Genomic DNA, 27794 nt, shown 5'->3' with positions numbered 1-27794 from the left:
ATTATAATATGTATGAACTTGTAATAAAATCTCTTTGGCTATAATATTTGTATCTGGCTGGTTTTGGTATCATTAAAAGTTTAAATTTTAAAGAAGATAATTCCAAATTCAAATTAGGAAAATGTGTGATTTTTACCTATTTTTCGTACTGTCAAGATCAGTGAATCTAATGAAGAAATTCGATACATTTTAAAATTTTACTACAAAAATGCAACGCAAGCCGCGAAAAATGCGCGATGCGATGTTTATGGACCTAGTGCAGGGTCTGTGAGAGTAGCACAAATTTGGTTTAAGCGTTTTTTATCCGAAAATTTTGATGTCAAAGATGCACGTCGCTCTGGTCGCTGTTACGGATAAAATGGATGCCATTTTTGAAAAAGTGGAGCAAGATCGGCATATCATTAGTTACGACGTAGCTAGAAAAAAACTGGGTACACAAAAAAGCTCGATATTTGGGTGCCTCGCGAGCTCACTGAAAGAAACCTAATGAACCATGTACTTATTTGTGATTCTTTATTACGACGTAAGACCATCGATTTTGAACTCTACTGTGAACAACTGATGAGATTAAAGCAAGAAGTTGAGAGAAAGCGGCCGGAATTAATCAACAGAAGGGGGTGTGGTTTTTCATCATGATAACGCAAGACCTCACACATATTTAGCTACTCAGCAAAAATTAAGAGAGCTTGATTGGGAGGTGTTAATGCATCCGCCGTACAGTCCTGACCTTGCACCTTCAGATTTCCACCTGTTTCCGTCTCTACAGAATTCTTTAGGCAGTGTCAGGTTAACATCACGAGAGGACTGCCAAAACCAATTGTCGCGGTATTTTGATCAGAAGCACCAAAGTCTCTATAGTAATGGGATCATGTCCCTATCTACAAGATGGCAAAAAGTTATCGAACAAAATGGTACTTAGATACTTTAGTTAAATGTAAATAAACTATATTAAAAAACGTTTTGAATTTTCTTAAAAAATGCGAGGAAACTTTTTCCCCAAACTATTATTTTGCAACAGTGACAACGAAATATGTACACGTTTTACTGATTTACTACAACGCAAACCTTACTAATCTACAACAACTTCACCAATTTGATCGTTAGCGACATCCATCTGTCATGGAAATAGACAGTGTTTTTTTATGATATCATCATCATCATCAGCCTGGGGCAGTCCACTGCTGGACATGGGCCTCCCCAAAGCTCACCACTGAACTTTTTATGATAAAGCACAATTAAAAAAATTATGCCTATGCAGCTTATGCTATTTCAGCTTCAAAATTATGCTATTTCAGCTTCAATGTCAAGTCATATATGCTTCATATAGTATGCTCTCTGTATATAGTCGATATGTGTACTATGTATATTCCTTATAAACCAAAAAACGTCTGGATTCGTTTCAGGAAATCTGAAGATTGGTCTAACGGCTGATTATTTGAGGTCAAACTAAAGATCGGTTAGCGGGTTTGGTTGAACAGTATACTATAAACTGTACAAAAACAAATACAAAACATTGAAATCCAGTGTGCTGAATCACCAGCGAACTTGGAAAATCTCAGGTGAACGCGTCGCTATTTTGGTGCAACTCGTGAATACAATTTCGAGGTTTAATCGCTTTTAACTTGAACATTCTATTTCGAGTTTGCTCAACATATATACCTAAATTATTAGTAGCCGAATATAAAGTCCTGAAAATTTTCGACTTCAAATTTTAATAGATTTTCCGTGCTAAATACATGATTTTCAATTTAACTTCTTACATCTTTAGTTATTTTATCATTATTATACATTTACATGGGTTGTACGTACAAATGGTGTTAGATTGTTACCAGAACCAATAGACAGCATGACGTGAGAAGAGGCCGAAGTCTCAATTGTATTGTATTACGATAGTCCTACCCTCCGAGCCGCGATAATTATTTGCTAGGCGTTAAACGAACCGGTACCGACAAGGTGAAACCTAGGTTAAGAGAAAGACGACAAATATGTAAAAAATGGTAAAACATAAGCGAAATATAATGTTTATTGAATGATCGGCATGGGCGGGCGGCGCGGGGCGTCCTCGACGTGGCGCAGCATTCCGCCCGCGACCAGTGCGCGCCCGTCCCGGTCCGACACTCGACGTCGGCTCGTCCACGACACCACACTACCCTATTTAATTACGACCGTTATTTAACCGGTAAGAAGCTGTGTTTTAAAGCTAAGTCGAAGGCTGTGCCAAAAGTGTGCCCGTTACGAGGGATTTCTTCACCGTGCCGGTTATCCTGCAGTGCGTATCGCTGTCTCGCTCTAAAATTGCGCAATTCAATAGCCGTCTCGCTCATTCGTCTTCAGTATCCACCAGCTGAAGTTCAGTTTGCATTTCGTTTGTGATTAAAAGTCGAGATTAGCAGACATCTTATCTGGGTAACATTTGTTCAGCAAACACGTAAGTTACATCCAGCAATCATAAAAATGTGTATTAATTACCTACACTATTAAACAGTAAATCATGTTCGCTGGGGATTTAAATAATAAAATGTACATAAATGCAATGTTGATAATATTTTAATTGTTTATGTTCATCACAATTAGGCAGTAAACGTGTCGTGTTTGTAATGTAAATATTTTTAAATAATTTGACAAGTATTATTATTCAATTAGTTGTTATTCATATAAGCGCAAGATGGCATTGATAAAGTAATGTTTCCGGAAATAATGATAGATTTACACTGTAATTTGATTTTAGGATGAAATTTTTATTTTAATTTTAATGAGAGTATGCAAGTGATTAACATTTGGGCCACGTTGGCGGGGCATAGCCCACCTGTCCGCGACAATACGTTGGATCCGGGAATGCCGTGAATCTGATCCGCCCGCGCCCGCGTTTCTATTTTCGGTCGGACTCGCCCCGAGCCAAATTTGCAATCCCGCCAAATCGAAACGCCTTCATTTATTTTTGTAACAGTTTCACAATTTTATTTTTTTTTTTCATCACCACATATTGCGGTATTTTCCTTTGACCTTCGAAATTCGATTCTTGTAATACGATCTTATTATTATAATTATCGATATTGATTTAAAATAAACTGACATTGGCCTTTAAAACTGACCCAATTTTTAAATTAATTATCACTGAGAAAAAATATAGGTATTCGTCGGTATAATATTTATAAAAACACTGTCGCATTAAAAGATACGGACGATATTTGTTTTCTTCTTTAAAGTAATTCAATTAAACATCTAAACTTTAGTTGTAAAAAATGTGATGTTCTCTACTTCGTTAAGCCGTAGTTTTTTAGTTTACTTTGCTTTAATAAGATATAGAATTAAAGAAGCTATCAGCTTCATCAATATTAACTCAGGTCAAACTTATCTTCTTCTATCTTTTCTAACCAGAGTTAGGTAACAGATCCCAAAAACAAATATAATTTAAAACTTAAAAAAGAGAAAAGAAATAAAAAAAATATATTTGTGTATTGGCGCTCCCGGTAGGTATATTAACCAAAATAAAAAAAAATATCACGTTGTCATAGGTTCTTGACACAAGTGCGATATTTAATGTTAATCGGACGCGGTGTTTGTGACTATTACGTTAAAAATTACATAAATACACGGTTACAAACAGATCAAGCTAATAAAAGCGAGTTAACAAAGTATAAAAAAAATGCTCATGTGCCAAAACAAATACAGACAGGCATTATTATAAACTTACTTTCTTACTGACCAGTTTTCATCATACGAGATCGCAATTAGAATCAGCTGATTTTTAGTAGATCAAATTACATTGCGTTGCATTTTATTTGTCGAAAAAAAAACCGTAGTTAGTTAGGTATTTGCGCTAGGCATTTCTTACATGTCATCGTATCAATAATTTCTATTTGTATCGGTCCGGTGATTCTTGACTTCGTTTTCGTAAACAGTTTTCTTCTCACTAAATGAAATATCTGAACCAATTCACCGAAATCGATTAATATTCCAGTGTATTCAGTGAGTATATATATATATTTTATTGCTTAGATGGGTGGACGAGCTCACAGCCCACCTGGTGGTAAGTGGTTACTGAAGCCCATAGACATCTACAACGTAAATGCGCCACCCACCTTGAGATATAAGTTCTAAGGTCTCAAGTATAGTTACAACGGCTGCCCCACCCTTCAAACCGAAACGCATTACTGCTTCACGGCAGAAATAGGCCCGCGCGGACTCACAAGAAGTCCTACCACCAGTATATAATATTATGCGTGTCATACAGGATCAGACATAGTGCTTATTAAAATGAAATTACCTTAATCTATACATGTTTATTATATGATAGTCGTCAGGTTTGAGCCCCGTGAGCTCACCTACTAGTTAAGGTTACTCTGATATAGCCTCTCAAGGGTATCAGCTTAGGTAGGAAAACAAAAAAAAATTGTGATATAGGTACAATAATTATGGTACCGATTGTGTTTCGGTTGAGTATCTTTGAAACGACTATAAAAACCAACAACAGAATTCGGGTCTGTTCAACTCTAATTCCACTTGATACCATTGACGCACATCGATTGATTGAGATCTGGAATATTCTCGATTATATCAGGCTTCCATTGGTAGTAGTTGCCGTCACGGAAATATTAAATTCCTCATTACAAATTTATCCGAATTATTTCTTTAAAAGAAAAATGAGAGGGAAAAAAATAAAAAAAATAAATATTTATTACTATATAACCTTTTACTATAATTTAAAATAAATAAATTAGTCTATACCATTTTTTTTATATAATAAAATAACAAAATATACTTTTGTGTTTATAATATAAATTCAAACATTATTTCGGATAATAAATTCATATTAGACATATATTATATTTAATTTTTAGAACAAAATTTAAATCGTTCACAGACTAGAAACGACGACGACTTGATCGCGACGTTACAAGGTCGCAAAAATCCCGAAAATAACTGCGCATTGAGTGGGTATTAGTAAAAATCAGTCGTTTTGATTTTCTGTCCGTTACCAGTTACGTTGGCCAGAATCCAAGTCCACAGGCTATTCCAAACGCCAGCCACCAACGAGACGGCTATTTGCGGCTCTGGTACTAACCCAGCGTACGTCACTGCTCTATTTAACAAGAACGAGCACACTATTGTAGTCAATTATGTCACCTGGACAGTCCTTTCACATATCGACAGGCTCAAGGTTAATGACGAGTCTCTGAGGGTTATCCGTTTCATTACAGAATACGAGCACGACATAGACCGCCAAAATGTTCAAAACACATTTAGACATGATTGGCAGAAACGAGACGCCGTCGAAGAAAGCCAGATTTTGGCAGTCCTTCGTGCGTTCTCTAAAAGGTACATTATTAAAGAAAATCCAGTTTTCAATTCTAACGGAAAACGGCTTATAATGTTTTTGTAACGTTTTACCTTCTGATCAGGTTCGGAAGACATCAGAGCCGAGGAAAGGTACAGGCCAACACGCCGCAGCGTTTTTCCCGAACTCCTGTCGACCTACCCTTACTCCAAGTCGATTTACGACGACCCTATCGCTGCCGCTGAGAGGATTACGGTACCCGGCTACCGTTACCTGCCTGTCCATCGCGAGATCTACGGCTACTCCCCGCGCCCTATCTATGCCCACAACTACCCTCGCTCTCTCGATTATTACAGGCCAAGTAAGTAAACAATCAACATTGCGTCACATGCTACACTAAACAGAAACCAATCAATTACAGCTTTTAAACTGTACAAGGCGAAATTCGGTTCAGTGTTTTTGATATAAGAGTATATAATGGAGAAGATATTTACTTCTGATGTAAAAAAGAAAATTTAATTAATAGCTATTTTTAATTGATGTTTTAACTGGAAATAAAGGTAAAATAAGACTTGTTCACATTGTATATAGCCGTGCTTGAAATTATATTTGAAAGGTTTGACTCTGAACTTTTTTGAGCTTTGTGCTTTGTTATTAACATTGTAATCATAGTCCAAATATTAGGTATGTATATATGTTTCAATTGTTTCAGCCCGAAAAGTTTAAGGGGGTCGTCCAACTTAAAAACTAACTTTCAGTTTTCATGATTGCTTCATAAACACAGCTTTATAAATAAATAAATAAAAAATATTCAACGTATAAATGTGAAATTTAAGATCTAATCAAGCAGATTATCTTCTGTCTTTAAAGTTATAGTAATTACATATCGAAGATGCCAGTTTATATTGTATTTTGAATTTTGTTAAATTTATATAAAAATAATAAAACGTTTGATAAACTTATAGTAAAATCTGTTAAGAGCTTGAAGGTTGGTTTGGAAAAAAAATTAATCGATTTAACATTACATGGAGTCACATACAGCCACAGACATGAACGTTATGTTTTATTTGTGATCGCATAAATCGAATTAGACTACATGGAAATATTAAATATCTGCAGATATATAAGATGCGGAATTAACGGTAGGCAGTGGCTCGGCTTTGCCCCTGGCATTGCTGAAGTCCATGGGCGACGGTAACCACTCACCATCAGGTGGGCCGTATGCTCGTCTGCCTACAAGGGCAATAAAAAAAAATTATGTATAGACTGTACAAACGTTACAACGATAATTATTATTCTTAATCTAGTTTGTTCATTATTATATATCTGACATTTCTCACTTCTGTTTTGTTCCTATTGTTCGTCTTTCTGTAGATATGCTTTTAGTCGCTACTCATAACTCTGCTTGTGCAAGTATAGAAATTACACTATTAATGAATAACTAATATGCATGAATACGAATAGAGACCACCTCTTTTATACATAACTGTCCACTTCACACATGGAATCCATGAATGTTAATTCGAACGTCATCTTTTTTTAAATGTATGCACCGATCTTCATGCGCTTGTCAGGTGATACATGCCTTTTATTTTTCCTCTTTTAAAATGTATTTGCTTATTAAGTATTATTTACTTCCGTATATTTTACCAAGCTTTCCAAGGAATGTAATAAGGAGGTGAGTTCTATCATTTTAGATTTTCTGTAATGAATGTTTGATTATTACCTTTATTAAAATATAATAATTGTAAAAATAAAGCTTCTGCGAAGCGCAATTAACCAACCACTAATTACTAACAAATTATTTTAGTTCGAGAATTAAGACTTTGAAATTATATTTCACAGAATTTTTGTATTAGAATGCAAGTTATCTCTATAATGTTTTTATTACAAGACTTAATTTATTCTACTCTTCTCTTTAACAAATATTAAAACCCCATATAAAGGACTATTAAGGTCGAAACTTTTTTTGTGTTTTTTTTTATCTGAAAATTAAAATTCCATGAACGAAGTAATTTAATGTGAATAATGTTTCACTAACTGTAAAAGTAATCGCAATCTCACTTATAAATTGCGGTTGTTAAAATTTGGTTTTTTGTTTGCAATAGTCTACCACGTGCCAAGACGCGTGCGACGTGGAGTTGATCCCTTCGACGCCCACAAGGCATGGCAGGACCATCTCGACAGGCTGGCTGCCATCGACCGGCTGTACCCATCTCGCTACGGACTCTACCTAAAGGACCGGGCCTACCCCATCACCGACTTTACCGCACCCCTCATCGACCCCCTTAAGCCTAAGAGTCTAAAAGGCATCGAATATGAGCCGGACAACAAGCCCCACTGGGGAACAGGTAAATACTAAGTCCCTATCATCGATAACATTTAAGCTAAGATAGATTAAGGTTGTCTCGTTGGTTCGTTCTTTACACAAGACTGAATCGTATTGTCACCTTTGGTGTCTCAAGTTGACTGATAGTTTTTGTAAACGACGAAACAATGATTTGATTCTGATCCATGTCATTGGCTAAGTACGAAGTATACTTAATATTGCAATAAGGAGTTATTGATCGAATGGCAATTATTTAATCTATGTTAAATATAGTAGGTACCAAACATAGCTGATTATATGGATTCAGGTTCATAAACTTATTAGGACAACAATCACCTATTAGATTCATTGTTCATTGAATCTAATTTGTGTGATATGAATTCCTTTAAGACCATGCAAATATTATTACGTTCAACATTAATTGTTAATAAATTAATTAAGCCACACGAACCTTTATTTATGTATAGTTTGTCAGTTCAAATTACATTGTTAAATTCATTAATATAATTTATGGTAAGTAAATTGGCTACTATTTCAAATTTTGGATACTTTTGGAAATCAATTATAATTTGTACCATTAATTTTGTATCTACATAAATTTGATACATTTTCGTTCCCTAACCATTTGTTTGATAGTGCAAATTTTTAAATATTTTCACTAACATTTTATAAGTTATATTTTATATTAAAACATAAAAGACCAATTCGTGTTTTGATTTAGTAGAGTAGTACCTATCTTTATATTTATTATGTTTTGCAATATGAGAAAATTTCGTGGTGAAAGCAATTTACTATTTGCATCAATTTATTTAATCTCAAATTTTTGTATACATTTAGCAGAAATGACCCGTTTAGTCAATCTGAAGTACGAAATTTTCTACATTTAGTCTGTTTATGAGCAGACACCTACAATTAATAAAACGTGCATGAATCCTGCATTGTAAATAAGAGCAAAGCACTGTCATTGTAAAGTCTTCACTAGAGTAATCTCAAGCCCTACATGAAAACTTTACCTCCGTACCGTACATTCACTTTTAGGTAAAATGATTCCCAACATTTGTTTCAAAGGAGTTGAGTTATTATTAATGTTCTTCTTAGAGATTATTTGAGATACATATTGACTATAAGACTTGCCATGAAGGAGCGTGGCCGGCGAGGATTTCCGACGTGTTCAAAAAGGACCCATTTTTCGCTGAGGCCGAAAAATGGGCAGGTTTTGATCGCTCCCTCCGAGGAAAATCTCCAACGCCAGTGAAGCCAAGGATTAGTCAACCGCGTGAGACTGAGGTCGCTTTCGATGCCGACGGTAAGGGCAACAGACCTCTGAACATCCTGAATCTTCGTCACGACCCTTAAATTTTGTCAACAATTGTCCGTTTGGCTATGTGTTCCATGTCCAACGTGTTCCCAACGAATGTGATATGAGTTTTAATAGTCGTAGAGCAACCAAACTTAGATGTTTTCAATGTATTTCTGAAGTGAATAAAAAGCGAAGACAACTTTATTCACGGATACCCACCTTGTTTCCATCCTACGACCATGATGATAACGTGTAAAACCCAACTACACACATACTTTACCTGTGTGCTCATAATAATACTGATCTGCATGAAAGGTTGTGAAATAACTTAATATGTAAGTTTTAATTTCAACTAAAACTGTTGATTAACAAAATTAAAAATGTTAAATAAGTAAAGTTTTTAAAAGCTGTTCATAAAATAAAGACGGTAAATAATTATCAAAGTTTAGCTTCACAATCTGCTTTGTAACCAATTGTATCGAGTCCATCAGAATATTTACTGATCGGTTGAGAAAATTCTATTTCTAATACCAATTTGAATAATTTGATAGAATATTAGCGTAAACTAATTTATCCGTAAATTCAGTTGGACTCAAAATATGTTTTCATACACTGTTGTATAAGCAGCTTAACGGTATCGGGGCGATGACGAAGAATGAGCAGGAGTAAGTCTGTTGTCCGTGTCAGGCACTAAATTTGAAGTTGTGGCGTGTAGGTGCACCACTGTACAGCGTTGGCGGACTACGACGCAGGCCTTGGGCTGATATTTTCAACCCGAGCCCGTCTCTACCGATCTCTGCAATCACTCGTGACCCCTTCTGGCACGACTGGCCGGAGCTGAAGCCGATCGCGAGATGGGACCGCAGCCCGTCCTACATCCGCGACTCGTATCTGTCTCCAGTCAAACGGACCTTCCTCTGGGACAAGCACCCGATCAGGCCGTTAGGTTAGTTTCACGCTGTAAATACGCCAAACGACATGCAGCTTCGTTGGTGTTTCAGCTGTACAAAGCCTTTGGATCTTACAATCATCATAATCATTAATATTTGAAAGAAGAACTTTATAAAAAAATTAAGAAGTATTTTTTTTCTTAGCACTTTTATTACAGTAGAGTATAATTCATATTTGTTTAAATCATAACAGATTTAATGCTGGACGCCGAGCTTTCTGTGGGTGAACTCGGCAGGACTTTGCCATTCATCCGTAGCCTGTAATGCATTTGCAGCAGGTATATGGTATAGAACACCTCACGAGTTTATTAAGTAGATAGTAGTTTTCTTGTGCCGTCAAATTCATTTCACGCGTGTTGAATGGAAAATGATTTGAGACTTTCGTCTAGATTAGATATTTCTGTAGTCTGTGTGAATGTTTTACGAATATCCTAATAGTTATGACACGAAGCACAATGACGAAAAAAATTCAGTATATGTATCATCCGGTGGCACGTTCCTTCTCGACTATAACTATCCTGGTATCCTGGTAAGACATTAAACCACTTTCATGAGTGTCTTATTGAGTTCATCTCTCATAGAAATTTAAAACACCAAGCCACTGCTTTGCTCTTTTTATAAAATGCATGTTTTGAATTATAAACATGAATGACTTTGTTTTCTTGCATTTTACATATTTGTAGATTATCTTTACTTTTTTATCGAGCACATGTCACTTATCATATTCATCATGAATTACTCAAAAAAATCTATTATTTAAAACTACTTTATCGCAAACATATAAATTTATTGAACACTAAAATAATTCATTTGTGTGATGTATTTTAATTTTGCAATACCAAATTCAGTTAATAAGCTTATCGTTTCCGTAACAATAACAAGTTTGTTAATATTCCTTACAGGGTGTAGAGAGACCGTTCTCAAAATCGAAATTGGAACAAAGCACTACCTTAACGTAATTTAATTATATAAAATTAACTTATCAAAAAAAGCATAAATACTTATTGTTTTAGTAAGTAAATGTAAGAGTTACAGTAAACGAAAACAACACAGTAAACAAAAACAGCTGGACCATGTCTTAACTATTTATTTTTATTTATTTTTTATTTATTTAATAAGTTGCACCAACAAAGTGATCATCAATACAAAACATTGACAAATTGACAAAAGTTCATGGCAGATGTCACCTCAATTATAGGTGCAATCGACATTGCATTAACATCAAAAATAAAAATGATGATATGATAACATCTTTTTTTCCCTACCTATGCCTTGAGAGGCTATTTCAGCTTCACCATAACGTGTAGGTGAGCTCACGGGGCTCAAACCGGAGTGCTGCTAACACTGGCCCTAGCAAGAGCAGTGCTTCGCAGAATCTACCACCGAATCGGAAACGCAACCCACTGAGAAGATTCGGCGGGTATCTCAGTGGGCTGTGTCTATGGGTTAATTCGCTCGTCGAGCCCTGCGTCGCAAGCGACGGGTTCGACGAGGACGGTGACCGGTGCTTGTGGTACCTAAAAGCACCGTTAATGGATCGGGAGGATCCGTAATGACTTGGCGATAACACCAAAAGCGTGAACATGAATTTCGCTATGACAAGGTTGACTTGATTTAAAGTTACGATTTACTAAGCAAATACTATATTTCTATGACGACGTTTAGTGCTATCGTGTTGGAAATCAATACATATTGTGTTCGTTTTAGTAGACGGTTCCAATACACTTGGTGCACTGAATATATTACATCAACAATCCTTTTGTATTATATATATTTGTGTTATATTCTTTTCCCCATTAATCGTTACATATTATGTACTTTTTTAATTCACCAATTCTTTCAGAAAATTTTAATGTACAAGAATTATATTATTAGAATGAAATTGTTAATTAAATGAAGTTATTTGTTCATTTGTAGACTGATAGATGTGTGAAATAAAAATTACATAATGTCAAAGCATTGATAACTGTGGTTCTTATATTTATGTATATACATATTGTTTTTATGTTTACAGGTTAAATGGTATTAACATAGCTAAAATAGTAGCGTTTGAAAACACATTATTAGGTCCGAATAGTAGCGTTTGAAAACACATTATTAGGTCCGATTCGGGTCACTTTGCTTTCAATTTTGCTAAAAGTTATTCACTAGACTTAGATTTTAAATGTTTCATGAAATGTATCAATGAAAAGATGATATGATGGATCATGAAATATTTTATTTTACAGCCGCGGCTTACTAAGAGGCGGGTCATCGTATGCTGGAAACATCGAATAAAACGTTACCTACTTGAAAGTCGAAGCACCAAAACGTTGACTATGTTTAAAATTAAATGAAACATTTTAACTAAATGAAACTGAAAAATGAAAGTAAATAAAAAAAATATATACATAAAGATTTTCCGCAAGATCTCAAAGACTGCTGCTACTCTTGTTTAAAAGGTTCAACATAGTCACTGCCACGGTAAAGAAATTGTTACACAAATCTTGTTTTTGTTACCTTTAATTTATTTATTTTACTTATTCCAATTAATAAAAAATACAAAAGATAAAAAAGTATTTTTTTATTTTCGTATAATATTTAGATAACAGGAGTTTGGAAAATGATTCAGAACATGAGAAGTGGTTAGAATTGGAGGTTACCGTTAAATGTGTTAAAAAAGTCATTTAAAAAATTGTGTGAAAGGCCTTTAAAAATCTAAATTGCAGGTTTGCCACCCGTCGACCTTCATTGCGGTGGACAGAAATGAAAGATTAGAAAAAAGTTATTGAATAATTAACTTCTTAAATAAATATATGTATACTCTCTTAATGGCTGCAGTTCGACAATATTCACGAAAGTAGTCACTAGAAACACTCCAAGATTAATATTACAGACCTATTGCGTTTTCTTTTATTTTTTATTCTGTAGGGACCAAACCTTGGTTTTAATTTAATTTTATTCATTATAAACTAGTCAAGAGTGACTAAACAACTAAGAAAATGTATTGACAAACAGAATGAAGAATAGTTTATTTTTTTTCTTTTGTCTATTCATACTGTATATCAGGGATTCCTAAACTATTTTGGGCAAGAGACCCCTTTTCCAAAATGAGTTGATACCACAAACCTCCATAGCCAAACTATTTTAAGAATTGTAACTTCAGTTTTTTTTTTTCTATTGATACAATAGAAAAACCAATTACCAATTACCAAAAGGAATTACCAATTTCAAAACTTAGCAGTTAGTTGTGAGTACAACTAATATCACTTTCTCATCAAAATTCAACAAAAAAAGTACTTAGACACAATTCAGCACATATCTTGTACGAACTTGTCTTGTCTATCGACTTGTTAAATTTAAAAAAGTACAACAAGGATACTTCCTACTAAAATATTAGTCATTTTTATGACAAGATGGTACAAGTAATACGACTTATGTAGTAGGTACCTACCTATCTTTAAAGTTGCAAATAAGGACTTATGTTAATTATTATGGGGTTGATTTTTAGAAAAATCATTTTTAATTTATGTCGATCCCTGAGAGACCAACTACTGGGAGTCCTCATCATAGATATGTGGCCGTAGCCATTATGGAACAGTTTGAAGCCAGTTCGAAGATAAGTTTGCAGATATTAAATTCCGAACGATAATATTTAGCAAGTCATTTCGGATCCTTCGACTATGGATGCTTTTAGACATTCCAAGCATCGGTCACCGTTCTCGTCGATCCCGCCGAATGTGAAGAACGGTTCGTCGTGAAAGCAAACTCACAAACACAACCGACTGAGTTTCTCGCCGGATCTTCTAAGTAGGTCGCGATTCCGATCCGGTGGTACATTCAGCAAAGCACTGCTCTTAGTAGAACTAGTGTTAGCTAAGTATCCAGGCTGAGCTTTGTGAGCTCGCCTACACGTCTGGTGAAGCTAGCATAACCCCTTCGATGAAATATAGAGTGATACATCTAATTATTTGAACAATACCATCTTTTTAATAATATGCATTAGTAAAGAAATACTTGTTTTATGATTAGGCAAAAATACCAAATACTTTCAAAAGTCGTCGTGGCCTAAAGGATAAGACGTCCGATGCATTCGTATCGAGCGATGCAACGGTGATCGAATCCCGCAGGCGGGTACCAATTTTTCTAATGAAATACGATACTCAACAAATATTCACGATTGACTTCCATGGTGAAGGAATAACATCGTGTAATAAAAATCAATCCCGCAAAATTATAATTTGCGTAATTACTGGTGGTAGGTCCTGTTGTGAGTCCGTTCGGGTAGGTACCACCACCCCGCCTATTTCTACCGTGAAGGAGTAATGCGTTTCAGTTTGAAGGGTGGGGCAGCCGTCGTAACTATACTGAAACCTTAGAACTTATCTCAAGGTGGGTGGCGCATTTACGTTATAGATGTGTATGTGCTTCAGTAACCACTTAACACCAGGTGGGCTGCGAGCTCTTCCACTCATCTAAGCAATAAAAAAAACTGATATTTATTTTTAAGTCACTGTACAAAAAACTCTACATTTACTACTAGATGTATGTAGATATAAGACTAGTTCGCGATGCTAATAATAAAAGCAGGATTATTAAACGTATAAACCTAAATTTAAAAAACCCATTTAGGGTCGCTCCTCGCGTTCCCGCTAAAAAGTCTTCATCGCGTACCGTACCGTATAATTCTACCATACGTACGCTTGGACTTTACAACGCCTTCGCAAGTAGCTGATTGCCATACCGAAAAAAACAAAAGAGTTTTTCACAAAAACTACCTGACCCGACAGACTTCGTAGTGCCTCAATCGATAAATAAACAACCTAAACTTTTGTATAAAATAAACTTAAAACAAACAAAAGGAATCCGTCCGACGGGGGACACATCAAAGGGAAAACAAAATTGTAATTTTTTATTTAATTCCGAGCATTTTCATATTGGTTTACCTTTTAAACTTTCTCTGGACTTCCACAAATAAGTCAAGACCAAAATAAGCCAAATCGGTCTTACCGTTTTAGCGAGACTAACGAACAGCAATTCATTTTTATATTTAAAAAAGATCAGATAGATTAAATTAATCAATAATTTGAGATTAAGGCACTTTAATCTGTTTTTTGTTTCAAAATACATTTTGCTACCCTGAAAATAAATTAAAACTTTATTTTGAATTTTAAAGTTAATTTGTCTGCAATTAATTTTATTATGGAATGAATTCAATGAAATGAAACGGAAAAAACTATTTTAATTTGTTCAGTGCTACCAGTACTAAAAAAAATCTAAATTTTTGGTTCCTTATTTAGGGATAACCATAGAGTTTGTATTAACTCCATGGGGATAAAAACATATTTTGTAGCACATAAAAAAATTTAGCAAACAGTAATACTATTTTCGGACAAAAAATATGAATATTCAGAATTTTCTACTAATGTAAGATTTTTCGGTGTTTATGGTAAATTTAAAACAAGGCCGTGGCCCAAGTGGTCGTAAGTCGTCACTGTTACTTATATACATCGAAAATGCTCTAGACATACCCAAGTAGCGCTCAGGAAACGTCTTAGAGAAGAATTCATTGTAGATAAAATGCCTCTTTGGACTCAGAGATACTAAAAGATCTATATGATCAAGATTTAAGATCATCTGAACAATCTGTTCGATAGGAAAAATATGATATGGTATCTCTGGATGAAGTATCTCAAATAAATATTAAAAGTCCAAATAATTACATATTAAATGAAATAACATATTATAAGTCCTTTGACACTATCTGCTTAATTATTCAATAAAAGTGATCCTAAAATTAGTAGTAAAGTAGTACTAGACAGTAGAATTTGATTGCCATATAGTAGGTAATCGTGATGTTTTTTTTTATTTTTTTTTACCTTTAATAAACAAAATCGTGGTATTTTTAGTGAATTTTCTCTACGATTCCAAAATTTCTTGTCAAATCTTCTTAACCCGATTTGTTTCTTAGTATTTTTTAAAAAGTTTGGTATTATCAGCAGCTTTCGTATAGTTGCATTTTAACTAAGCATAGAGCAAACAAGAATGTAGGAGGATCATAAATTCAAATCTGGCCACTCCAGGCTCGTTATTTTCAAAAAATATTTTAAAAAAAGTTTGAAACAAACGAACGCTAGGCCAAACAAAATAAATAAAATAATTGTGATTATTGCGCAAACTATTGTAATTTTGAGTGATGTGAATTTTAAATTAAGTGTTTCGATCAATTTTAATCGCAATCAGTGTTGAAAAAATAAAGATGAGTGAAAATTTAGCAGATCTTGAAAACGATGTTGAAATGTTGAATTCTGAAGTCCCTTTCGATAATCTCGTCATATTGAAAGAATTCGGAAACATCGTAAACCTTGTCAAGTAATTAAAATTGTACACACTTGATATGTTATTTTAGTAATTGATAAATAATATAAGAAAATATTAAATAATAAATTAAAAGACTTCTTTTTCAAGCAGAAACAAGTTAATAATATCTTTTTTAGGAACAATTGCTTAAAATAAAAAAAATAAAAGCGTAACTTATTTGACCACAGCATTTGGAATTAACAACTTTATCCATGTTCTATTTTGTACATGGTTTTGACTCACAGGCCCTTCTAATTAGTAAAGCTTTGATTCGGTAAATTAGGATAGGCAGGAAAAGCGAAAAAATGCTAGAAAAATCCGTAAACTTAGTAACAGTAGCCTACAGTAAATCCTACAATTTGCTGATAATAAGCACAATTTTGATTCAAAAGTAATGTCACCTAGTTTAATTTGGTAAAAATGTGTGAATTGTATTAATTCATTAAATTGCTATGTCACAGAGATGAAGATTTTTTGGAAACTGTACCTAAAGCAAAATTGCGACGTGTAAAATGGTTACCCATGTTTAATTGCTTAAAACAGGGTATATTTGATGAAATGGTACAAGAAATCAGTAATATGTGGGAATATGAAAGTATGCCTGAAAAATTAGAAATTCTTGAAAAGCAGAAGGAGAAGTTTAATGATGTTGGAGACTGCAAAAAATTATGGTATGTGTAACGCAATACTTTGTGCCTGGCAAAGGTGCCATTTGGATTATATAGGTTTATATCTATATTAGACAGCTAATTAATGCCAGATATGCTATTACACTAATCTTAGTTTGTTGCAATCAAAATCAATAGCAATCAAGCCAAAATAACACTATTTTACAAATATGTCATCTCCAAAAGTTTGATGGTACAATAGAAATAATACTAACTTTCCTGAAATAAATTATATTAAATTAAGTAAATTAAACTTAATAATTGCTAACCGAAAAGTATTGGACTTGTGATCTGTTCAATTAGCCATAAGCCAAACTCTGTAGTTTAGCTGCTCTTTTTTTCTGATCTATGTTGTGGACATGCACAGAGAAACTAGCTTTTATAAAATAATGAAGGTCTGGCCAGCGCAAGCTCTTGTTCTAATGCATTGTATACACCCGCTTTTAAGTTGCTTTAAAACATTATCTTAACAATAAAAACATTTGTCTGAAGTCTGATTAGTGTTGAAGTTGTTTTTATGCTTGTTTACAATAAAAATATTATATTAATTTTATTTCATGCAAAGTGGACAGTAATCATTTTGGTTAACCATTAGGCTCATAAAATTTTAAAATGAATCCCTTTTATGGTTGTGTACTAGTATCATAGTCCTTGAATCCCGTCATTGGTTATAATTAAACCCATACATTTTACATAATAATATATAATATACTTCTCCCTTGTTCAAAACTAATTTACACAGCTAGTACTTACAGCAGATAAACGGGTGTGGAGGATGTTGTGAAATGTACAGTCAAGAGCAGTGTGGATTTGGTCAGACCAATGTATTGGGTTAAACCCTCAAGGCCTGTACTGGTCACGATGAGTTTCGCGAGGTTTCCATTCCATTCTTCCTTGTAATGTGACTGAAGTATTCAAGGATTCTACTAACCCTAGTCTACCCTCCATGGCGCGCACATGGCGGTACCTGGGTCCCGGCCCAGCTGGAGTGGAGGAGCTCTTTGGGGTTTAGTCGTTAAGCTGGGCGGGTTTGGCGCGGAGTCCGACATAACCCAGTCCGACCCCCATTGGCAGGGTATCCGTAGACTGGGATTCCCCATGGATACAAAAAAAAAAACTACCCTAAATGTGGTGTGTCTACGAGAACTCAAAATCTTCTAGTGGCTGTCATCCAAGTGTATTCGCAGAGTTGATTAAATTTTGCCAAAAATCCATCGCACCTAAAATAAGCAAACCAACACAGTCTACCTCATAGCATAGGGTTACTGGAACTTATAGATACAAGTGTTTTAATTGCCCACCTTGAGACAATAGTAAACTAAAAAATAGGTGGTGTAATTGTCCTAAGGACTGATATGGGACATGAAATAATATTATTTTCAATGAAACAAAGTTTTCATTATGTTCATACAAACTTATTCCCTTATTTCATCTTTATGTATCTAATGATATATATCTACTATCACCATGTCCCAATTCAGAAAAATTAAACATGGAAAACGAGTGACTTCATATCTATAAGAGAAATGCAAAAATTTAAAATTTGTCTCATATTAGGGAAGGAATTAAATCCGATTTTTTTATTGAGATTATTTAACACACATTCAATCCGAGCTACAATTGCCTCTTATGTTCTGTTTGATGCAGTTGCACTTTCGTCATAAAAAAAGGGTTAAATTTAAGTAGTAGCTGCTACTTCTACTTTTTCTAATAACATTAGGCTCAACGAAGAAGCAATTTATTAAGAGAGACAACACAAATCAGTGCAAATATTTTTGCAATTATTACTTGCATTACATAAAGCTTGATTTATATTTATGAAGGCGATCTTTTCACATTTATATATTGAAAATTTAGCATTTTAACTACGAATGTTAGTAGTAATATTTGTTTTATATTTCAGGAGGCCACAATTAGGAGATGTGAAAGCACAAATGAAAGCCAGTGATGTACAAAATTTGCAAAACCAAAAGTCTCTACTTGAATCCTTAGCTAAAGAATATGAAATGAGGGTCAATAGGTTGAAGAATGTTATTTCTGCCAAAAGAGGCTATTTAAAGGCTTTACAACTGGACTTACAGAAGTATCAAAAAAAAAATGAAGATTTCTTCAGTAAAATCAGCAAAAAGTTAGAATGTCATGATACTTTTGTAAGTGATATAATAAACAATAAGATAAATGTAGAAGAAGAAAGTTGGACAGACAAAGACTTACATTTTGATGAAATAAAGTGATTGCATAATAGATTGAATAAAATATATTTCAGAAATTTGTACATGAACAAGTTACAATAAAGTCTAGCAATGAATTTTTCAAAGAGTAGGTGAAAGATGTGCAGAGCAAAAGATATCGAGAATAGCAATTGCATTACTATCTTAATATACAAAATGAAATATTATTAATTTAAAATACTGTAAGTAGACATACAATAAATTGCCTTTAATATTAATGTTGAATGTGAAAAGTTTAGCATTTTTTGTGAAAATTACAGAATGTCAAAACAAAATAAACAAATAGTTTAAATAGCAATATTTATTAATGAAAAATGTTAACATAGCTAAAAATAAAATTGTACAATGCAAAACCTGCATATAATTTATATAATATTTAGCAATTGCACTATTGTTGCGAGGACTACACTGCTTCTACTTTATTTTAAATAATTAAATTTGAGACTTTCATTACAGTATAATTAGACTGACAAATAAGCCTCGGCCGGGGAGATCATATACTTTCCTATAATTTTGACTGCTACTTATTTTAACATTAAGAATAATACTGAGAGCAAATTAAATTTTATTTCACTGGATATTCTCTCCTAAACATATTTTTGCAATGGAGTCCTGGGTACTAACACTTAAATGCTATGACAAATATAAGAAGGTAAATTGCATGTTTAGGCCAACTTCACAGAAGGACTAAACCATCAATAAATATTTAAACTACAACAAACATAAAATTCATGTTGACAACTATGGACGAACATTGTTTTTTAATTATTGCCTATTCCATACAAGAATTTCTCAAATCATTTAATTTTCGTCACTCCAGACTTATATATAATTTACATTCATAGGCACATTAGATATAAAATAAATCAACCAAATGTGCTTCCGATCCTCTACTTAATAGATTATTTTGTAAATGTAATTACGCTTCAGTGTCCAATGCCCGCATCTCGAAGTCAGCTGCCACTTTTCTGATAAAATATGATAAATGATACGAAACAATTTGACTATAACATGTAGACGATAGATAACACAATAGGGTTCAGTACTAATTAAAGGGCTGCTAGGTAGTACTTCAGGGATCGAAAAAGCATGTCAATGTAACATTGCCGAACGTGTCTACTCATTAATCCTCATGAAAGTTTAACAAAACAAATTAATTTCACTCATATTGTGTAAACGTAAAACAAGAAGGCACAAGTAATTGATAACATATATTTCACAAATTTAAGACACATTGTCCGGCCCTGTCCAATGACCTAATAATAATAATTATAATACATGATATAATTAATTATTTGTAGCATTCCTCTCACTGTGCAGCACACTGGATACCAAATGTCAGTTATTTTTTCTTAGGTGGTGACCTTTGAGGAGTAGCTGGCCTTCCACTGTTTATACCATTGTACTGGTATTTTGCTTTTTTTTCAGATGGTTTAAGAATCTGTAAGGGATATGATAATTTACTACTTCATCTGCATATGGTAAATCTGAAAGTTCTTGATATGGTAATCATGTTACCTGGAAGGAGCACATTAGAGTTTCATCAACAGACATCATTCCACCAGCATTATCAAATTCTCCACAGTAGTTGGGTGCAGAGAACAAAGTAACCAACATTCGTTTGGCGAAAAATTCATATCCATCTTCCACCACCTGAAACGAAAACATCATTTTAATTAGTCTGAATTGTCTGACTTAGCACCATATTTAAGAGGTTATTGGAGTGGATATCCATCAGTAAGTATCTTCAGTCGGCATCGATGCGCCACTTCGATAAGGCGGCACGACACGAGGAGAACCCTCTCATCGTGGCTGCCGGTAACTACATTCCCGTACCTGCGGACAGAATGGAAAGCAGTCGACGTCGCCCCAAACACGTCATTTCGGATCCTCCCGATCCACTAACGGTGCTTTTAGGTACCTCAAGCACCGGTCATCGTTCTCGTCGAACCCGTCGCTTGCGACGAAGGGCTCGACTAGTAAATTAACCTTCAGACACAGCCCACTGAGTTTCTCGCCGGATCTTCTCAGTGGGTCGCGTTTCCGATCCGGTGGTAGATTCTGCGAAGCACGGCTCTTGCTAGGGTTCGTGTTAGCAACGTCGTCAGGTTTGAGCCCCGTGAGCTCACCTACTAGTTAAGGTTACGCTGAAATAGCCTCTCAAGGCTCTCAGCTTATGTAGGAAAAATAAATAAAAGAAAGGAGTGCATAGACATAATTTGTCATATACATATATAACTATTAAGCAAGAAATATACCTAAGACAGACAAGTAACAAGGTAGAACTAGCTTAAAGTCTTGTGTCTTCCAATAAATATACTATAATATTTAAGGTCCTCTGATCGAAATCCTAAATATGACAGCTTGGCCTATCAGATTACATTTATATATTTGAGAAAAAAATTAGATATACTTAGAATAAGCCATTAAGTGAATATTTTTACCTGGTGAGCACGGCAAATCAAATCTAAATCATGCCTGTTGAGGAATTTACTGACGACGTCGGGTCCGAAAGTAAACGAGACGCCGCGATCGTTTTCCCCCCAACCTTGAACATCCTTATCGGGATCTGACCACAGCAAGTCACAAAGCAATCCTGCAGACGAATTTATTTATTTTGAATAGGAATATACTTACTAATTTTATTAACACGAAATGATAATTTACGAGTAGGTACTTTCTATGTTATAGCTTTAACTGCTCAACTTTTGTTTTTAATCTTATGACGAGGTCGGTGTTCTGCACCGTAAAATAATACTAGCAAAACACAGTACGACATTGGTTATTACAAGCCGTTTCAGTTTAGTAGCTTGGAAGAAATCGACTAATAGTCACAGAGATAACGCCTTATATTCTCATTTTATACTTGGATCGGTATCAAGTTCTAGTCATGGAGACGCAATGGCAGTTTCGTACAAGCAGCTTAACACCGCAGGAGTCATTGATGGTCATTTTACCACTGCTAAAGAGCGTGTAAGTAGTTCATGTAGCAATGTTATTTTTTTTAACTAAAGGCTTCTTATAGTCTCCTACCAAATCCATCCCACTCCACCGAGACTGGCTAATGAAAAATTGTGGTTTTCTTAGCAACCAACTTAACATGCATAATCCAGAGGAGGTAAGAAGCACGATCGTGTGCCGGTTAAATACCATGTAATCACGGCATTTCGGATCCGCCCGATCCACTAACGGTGCTTTTAGGTAACTCAAGCACTGGTCATCGTTCTAGTCGAACCCGTCGCTTGCGACGAAGGGCTCGGCGAGTAAATTAACCCGAGGAAAGACGCTGTTTCTCACAAAAAAAAAACTATATAATCTGGCACACTGTGTGCACTGATAGCCAAACTCTAAACGAAAGTCGCGTATGCAGTATACTAAATTAGATAATTTCTGAACAGGCCTTCGTACTCGCTAGCTCCACTCAGGTGGCCTTGTATACATTTCGTGTTTTAGTAAGACTGTTACATTCAGTGACGCTGTTCTTTGCTGGTACAATAATAATCGAGTTGCTGTCAGTTCCTTGTTTTACTTTTGGTATCATAATTTACTTTTTTGTTTGTATTTGCGACCTAATCAATTATTTTTTTCACATTGTAAATTGTGAAATTTTGAGTTAAAGTTTTAAAGTCATTGTGACCTAACCAATGTGAAGCCAAAGCATAATCTGAATATTGCTTCAGCATAAAAAAATCTTGAACGCAAAGGATTAATAACCAGGGCTTTCCTTAAATGACGCTTTTTTTACTTGACATAAACTTTACAGACAACATCTGTGAAATCATAATTTTTTTTGTTCTAATTTACCTACCTGTATCTGGAACATCAGTGGGTCGCATTATTCTTCTGATCTGTTCCATTCCCTGTAAATCTGGAGACAAACCACCATGGCAACAGAAAATCTTCTCATCAATTATAGCAGCAATTGGCAAGCAGTTAAAGCAATCCGTGAAAGTCTTCCACAGTTTTATATTGTATCGGCGTTTGCACTCGTCATAAAAACCTGTGTAAATGTTAAGAAAAATTATTAATTAAACTTAAGCAGTTATAAAACCTAATATTGAAGTAAAATTAATTGCAGTATCCATGACCTATCTGATAACAACCTAATGTACTCTTATCAAGTGTTGCAACTATGCCAGCATTCAAATGCATGTACATTTTTACTTAGTAAATATGTAAATAACAAGTGTTCACAAATAACTTCCATGATAAGAGAATAACATAATATAATAAAATAAAAAGCCCACAAAAATGTGTATTTTCAGTAAGTGAATCTGCACCGGTAGTTACCACCATCATATTTTTGCTGCAAAATACTTATACATTCCAGTTTGGATGATGGGACAATATTCTGTAGTTTATAAAGACTTTGACCTCACATCTAAAGGCGAGTGGCAATGCTTACATTGTGATGTCTTAATGACTTAACGCCATGTCAGCCCTGAGCCAATCAGAATATTAAAATAATGTGTTGACTTACCATAAATGCGGTTTATGCTAGCACACTCATGATTGCCTCTGAGTAGGAAGAAATTCTCAGGGTACTTTATTTTGTAAGCCAATAGGAGACAGATAGTCTCCAGTGACTGTTTACCACGATCTACATAGTCACCAAGGAATAAGTAATTGGCTTCTGGCGGAAATCCTCCATATTCAAAGAGACGTAGCAAATCTGTGTACTGACCATGTATATCACCTGAAAATGTGTTGGTGACAGTGTTCACAAGTACAATTTTATGCTTATGTGAAACGGTTAAACACTTAAATAGTAGCCAAATTAGTTTAGTTATTTGATAATCCTGGTTGAAGGTCACAAGATATTGGAAGTTTTATAATTATTGTGTTCTCATCAGTCCTAGATACACGTACAAATTTTCAAATTGATCAGAAAACTCCAGAGGGTAAATATTATGTTGAAAGATTTAGTTACATGAAGAGAGAGTGAGTCAGTGAGTGAGTGAGTGAGAGAGAGAGAGAGAGATATATAGAAATATACCTAGATAGATACAGATAAAGCTAATAAGAACAATACTTTATAGATAACTTTGAGTATAAAATCTTAGCAAAAAGTAGGAAGAAGTGAGACACAATTTATTTTATGTTTTTTTTTGTGTGGCACTTATGGTGCATCATGTATGCATGCTGAGGAAAAAAGTTACTCTTTCATAATTTCATAATGAGAAAAAGGGAGGAGAAAAAAAAAACTTTTATTTATATTAAAGACATTTAAAAAAAGGTTTGTATGTTTGCTCTCTGTGGGTCTAGAGCTGGCTAGATTGAAAAAAGTGTGACAATAAAGAATGACACCAAACACTGACATCTTTTCTGATTCTGATCTGATCTTCATCTGATTTTTGAGGCACTTCCCGAAGACCTAGGAAACTGAAACTTCTATTTTCAATATTTTTTTCTATTCATTCAGGTTGGCATTAATTTTGAGAATATGCATTTATTTTACATATTTTTAATAAATAATACTGATTTTTTTTTGTTCACCAATATTCCCAAAAATTTTCTGCAATACCACGTTTATTCACATTTCATTTACATGCATGATTCCTTTGCAGGAGGTACAGAGAGGATTGTATTAAATGCTAGGGCTAGGTAAGTATGCCCTAATACCACCAACTACAGAATTGTCTTGCAGATAATTTTGGATAATGGTTATTCTATTACAGCTCAGGGAATGATTCCAATACTTATTTTAAATTTTATGCTTTAATACAGGGTGTATTAAATCATAAAAGTTAAATAAACATAGTATGAATGAAATAACAAACTTTGAAAATAGAATTTTACTTTTGAAAGTAGCTTAGGTTCATGAAATTAAATAAGCTAAATAATTATTTTTAAATCTCATTGTTACTGGTGTAAGATATTTATATTTCATTAAGAATGTTTTTAATTTAGTGAAAAAAAGAACTTTTAAGACTTTACCACAAATTTTGAGTGGTGCCTCCAACTCCAGTAATATGGGCTGCTGCAGGAATATTTCTCTGGACTTTGTGCAGAGCCCACGTACCTCTGCCTCCGACATTTGCACAGTCTTGCCAGGCCTGCATCCTCGAACTAAGGCAAAAGTTTGAAGTCAGAATAATAAGATTTATTAAAAATATAGATTTGTTTAAAACTGTAGTACAACTAAAAGCAATTAAGCACTCTTAGCCTTTTTTTGTTTATAATTTTATTCTTATAAGTAGCTAAGGAAGCATAGTTAGTATAGTTTTCAATTTAATTTTATAAATTTAATTGAATGGGTTTCAGTTTGCTAACTTCTAACTCAAAATAAACAGAATGCTTTTCATAACACAAAAAACATTTATCAAATGCAGGGGTTTTATTAAATGTTATATTTATGACATGTAAGGCATGCAGACATTTTCATGCAAAATACAATTTAACTACCATTCCTAGAATGAAATTTGATAAGAATCTAACAAAACAAAATGTATTCAAGTATTGATAAATTTATAGGCACACAAATCAACAAGCACTCCTAAACACTAGCACTCAGTATCAAAATTGATCACCAATATAATCTCAAAAAGTTATTAATTTAAAAAATTTGCAAGATTAAGATCAAGTTTTTATCTAAATTAACATTATACAGCTGTAAACACAGATTGCAAGACCTTCCTATAAAATGGTTTAGCGATCATAGTTTGTATATACTTGTGGCTATTTTTAGATTCAATTGAAGAATGAGATGTTGATGGGTAACACATGATATAATTATTGGGAATAAACTTTCGGTTAAGACTGATCACTAGGGTAGTAAGAAATAAACGTTCTAGCTGAATACTCTGGCAAGAATTTTGAATGTGGCCATACATTCTCCTGAAAAGATGTCTTTCAATTTGCCTTTCTTCCTTGCAGTTTCTTGTTGCAGTCTGTATACTGTTGTAACCCATCAAAAAGCAGCACAATAAAGTGAAATGTATATGTTTGAATCAAGTAAGCAATGCGTAACACTAATAAAAGAACAATAAGTTTGTGAGTGTTTAAATCTATGGAAGTCTGACATCATTGTTCAGGGCTAAAATCTAACAACTATTGTTTATACGTAAATCTTCCCTTCTAATTGAAAAATAACATATCCAAGGCATTTAAACATTAACAGAAACGCTAATATGCAGCCTGATAAGAAATTAAGGATAATCGATTTATTTATGAGGTTGACGTTTCTATGCCTTCTTATTCAGAAATAATTACGCAACAAGGACCAGCTGAATGAAAACCCAATATTATCAGACTTGCAACTAGACGTCTGGTAGTTAAGAGAGGCTCACAAAATCGTAACAAATTGCATTTTACCTTCCAAAAGTCTGTGAATTAGACTGTCAACATTTAGTTCGTCAGCCATATTTACTACACGAATAAATTTATGTCAAAAAGTCAAATGTTTTTTTCTTCCTGTTTGCTCTTATTGTTTGTGGTTAGAATTACTCTTCATAATACGCAGAACTTGTAAAGAAGTAAATAGGAGAACAATTTTATGTTTAAAATGGTTTTTATCGTCGCTTCTCATTTATTGTGTTTCATGGATAGTTACTTAACTTAAAAAATGTCCATTGGTAGACACAAAACGTTAAAATAAAATAGCATTTGAGTAAGTTTCAGGTACATTCCAAGTACTGCAAAATGATTCGTATTTGGTTTTTAATCGGTTTGGTTGGAAATATACATATCTGCAAGAACGTTTTGGGTTCCTAGGTGAGACGTATAATTTTTTCCTGTGTTTGTTTGCTTATCGTTTCCATGCTGTTGATTTATTAAGTATATATAAGTAAATTAATATATAAAAGTATATTGGGACCTATATAAGTGATTATGGTGATTTCATATTGTGTAAACGGTCTAAGCATATATACTATTTATTGTATTGTGTTTGAAGTCGTCGTGGCCTAAGGGATAAGACGTCCGGTGCATTCGTGTTGAAGCGATGCAACGGTGTTCGAATTCCAGACGGGTACCAGTTTTTCTAATGAAATACGTACTTAACAAATGTTCACGATTGACTTCCGCGGTGAAGGAATAACATCGCTGTAATAAAAATCAAACCCGCAAAATTATAATTTGCGTAATTACTGGTGGTAGGACCACTTGTGAGTCTGCACGGATAGGTACCACCGCACTGCCTATTTCTGCCGTAAAGCAGTAATGCGTTGCGGTTTGAAGGGTGGGGCAATGAGCTCGTTCACCTATCTAAGCAATAAAAAAAATGTATTTTTTTCCTTATTAATCTATTCTTAATAGTACACCGCAACATATACAATACTGTATCTTAATATTTTGAGAATTTCTGTAAATAAATCGGTTGTCTAGAACAGATCGCTTTTAGTAATAAGGTCGCATAATGTACAAATATATCTACTTGTTGATTCTTTTTTAATGTTAATTGTGTTTTGGCGTGCATTAAAGTATATTCTCTCGAGAGATCACTTTCCATGAAATTTAACATTATCGGTGCCCATTCGTAAATCGTGCTCTATTCGCTTCAAATTGAAATAAAGTAAAATCAGCTGAATTATTCAATTAGTACCTTTTTTACTCATCGTTTCTAAAGTTGTTCTAAGCATTAAAATGAAGTATTCATCCGATAATATTTTTAAACTACTACTCTAAAAACCATCGAACTTGGAGTCGTTGCGTTTCCAGAGATGTTTTTTCCACGTACCATTCGGCTCGATATTTAATTT

General features: G+C 34.1%; 3 protein-coding genes and 1 long non-coding RNA gene across 18 annotated transcripts; 3 read left to right on the top strand and 1 right to left on the bottom strand.

The window, feature by feature from the left end:
* Nucleotides 1-1543: 1543 nt before the first annotated feature.
* On the top strand, nucleotides 1544-12412 carry Mf (myofilin). Of its 13 annotated transcripts, NM_001173352.1 has the most exon segments (8): nucleotides 2118-2179; nucleotides 5202-5319; nucleotides 5403-5639; nucleotides 7387-7629; nucleotides 8749-8913; nucleotides 9623-9853; nucleotides 10051-10135; nucleotides 12086-12406. In NM_001173352.1, coding segments are annotated over 6 exon segments (1038 nt in total). In that variant the 5' UTR covers nucleotides 2118-2179; nucleotides 5202-5228; the 3' UTR covers nucleotides 10122-10135; nucleotides 12086-12406.
* A 3440-nt stretch (nucleotides 12413-15852) lies between these two features.
* Nucleotides 15853-19448, top strand: LOC101737498 (uncharacterized). 3 transcript variants are annotated; one of them, XM_062673695.1, is made up of 4 exons: nucleotides 15853-16208; nucleotides 16658-16867; nucleotides 18768-19014; nucleotides 19131-19448. In XM_062673695.1, exons 1-4 carry the CDS (start codon nucleotides 16096-16098, stop codon nucleotides 19185-19187), a joined length of 627 nt encoding a protein of 208 aa, XP_062529679.1. In that variant the 5' UTR covers nucleotides 15853-16095; the 3' UTR covers nucleotides 19188-19448. The 3 variants fall into 3 exon arrangements, with proteins under 3 accessions (XP_062529679.1, XP_004928275.2, XP_062529678.1); XM_004928218.4 differs by having other exon boundaries at nucleotides 18768-19448; XM_062673694.1 differs by lacking the exon at nucleotides 15853-16208 and adding an exon at nucleotides 16455-16587 and having other exon boundaries at nucleotides 18768-19448.
* Nucleotides 19107-26725, bottom strand: LOC101737641 (serine/threonine-protein phosphatase PP1-beta catalytic subunit). The gene is made up of 7 exons (XM_038017227.2): nucleotides 26410-26725; nucleotides 25033-25164; nucleotides 23576-23791; nucleotides 22904-23095; nucleotides 21540-21691; nucleotides 20614-20748; nucleotides 19107-20536 (listed from the first exon to the last, which is right to left on the bottom strand). Exons 1-7 carry the CDS (start codon nucleotides 26456-26458, stop codon nucleotides 20438-20440), a joined length of 975 nt encoding a protein of 324 aa, XP_037873155.1. The 5' UTR covers nucleotides 26459-26725; the 3' UTR covers nucleotides 19107-20437.
* On the top strand, nucleotides 25933-26495 carry LOC134200571 (uncharacterized). The gene is made up of 2 exons (XR_009975542.1): nucleotides 25933-26049; nucleotides 26298-26495. It is a non-coding gene; the product is annotated as an uncharacterized LOC134200571 (long non-coding RNA).
* Nucleotides 26726-27794: the final 1069 nt, after the last annotated feature.

This window comes from Bombyx mori, chromosome 18 (genome assembly GCF_030269925.1).
Source record: "Bombyx mori chromosome 18, ASM3026992v2".
NCBI classification, from domain to species: domain Eukaryota; kingdom Metazoa; phylum Arthropoda; class Insecta; order Lepidoptera; family Bombycidae; genus Bombyx; species Bombyx mori.
The sequence above is the reverse complement of the archived record's forward strand: the minus strand, read 5'-3'. Positions and strand labels throughout refer to the sequence as shown.

What these genes read in the sequence shown, in the direction of transcription:
- Mf (XM_062673529.1), top strand. Translation starts at nt 5,229, where the DNA reads ATGTTCAAAACACATTTAGACATGATTGGCAGAAACGAGACGCCGTCG. An exon ending in CAAGCCCCACTGGGGAACAG is followed by an intron (nt 7,630 to 8,748) that starts GTAAATACTAAG and finishes CTTGCCATGAAG; the next exon opens with GAGCGTGGCCGGCGAGGATT. An exon ending in GCACCCGATCAGGCCGTTAG is followed by an intron (nt 9,854 to 10,050) that starts GTTAGTTTCACG and finishes AAATCATAACAG; the next exon opens with ATTTAATGCTGGACGCCGAG.
- LOC101737498 (XM_004928218.4), top strand. Translation starts at nt 16,096, where the DNA reads ATGAGTGAAAATTTAGCAGATCTTGAAAACGATGTTGAAATGTTGAAT. An exon ending in AACATCGTAAACCTTGTCAA is followed by an intron (nt 16,209 to 16,657) that starts GTAATTAAAATT and finishes GCTATGTCACAG; the next exon opens with AGATGAAGATTTTTTGGAAA. An exon ending in GGAGACTGCAAAAAATTATG is followed by an intron (nt 16,868 to 18,767) that starts GTATGTGTAACG and finishes TTTATATTTCAG; the next exon opens with GAGGCCACAATTAGGAGATG.
- LOC101737641 (XM_038017227.2), bottom strand. Translation starts at nt 26,458, where the DNA reads ATGGCTGACGAACTAAATGTTGACAGTCTAATTCACAGACTTTTGGAA. An exon ending in CACTGATGTTCCAGATACAG is followed by an intron (nt 21,692 to 22,903) that starts GTAGGTAAATTA and finishes ATTCGTCTGCAG; the next exon opens with GATTGCTTTGTGACTTGCTG. An exon ending in CTCTAATGTGCTCCTTCCAG is followed by an intron (nt 20,537 to 20,613) that starts GTAACATGATTA and finishes TATCCCTTACAG; the next exon opens with ATTCTTAAACCATCTGAAAA.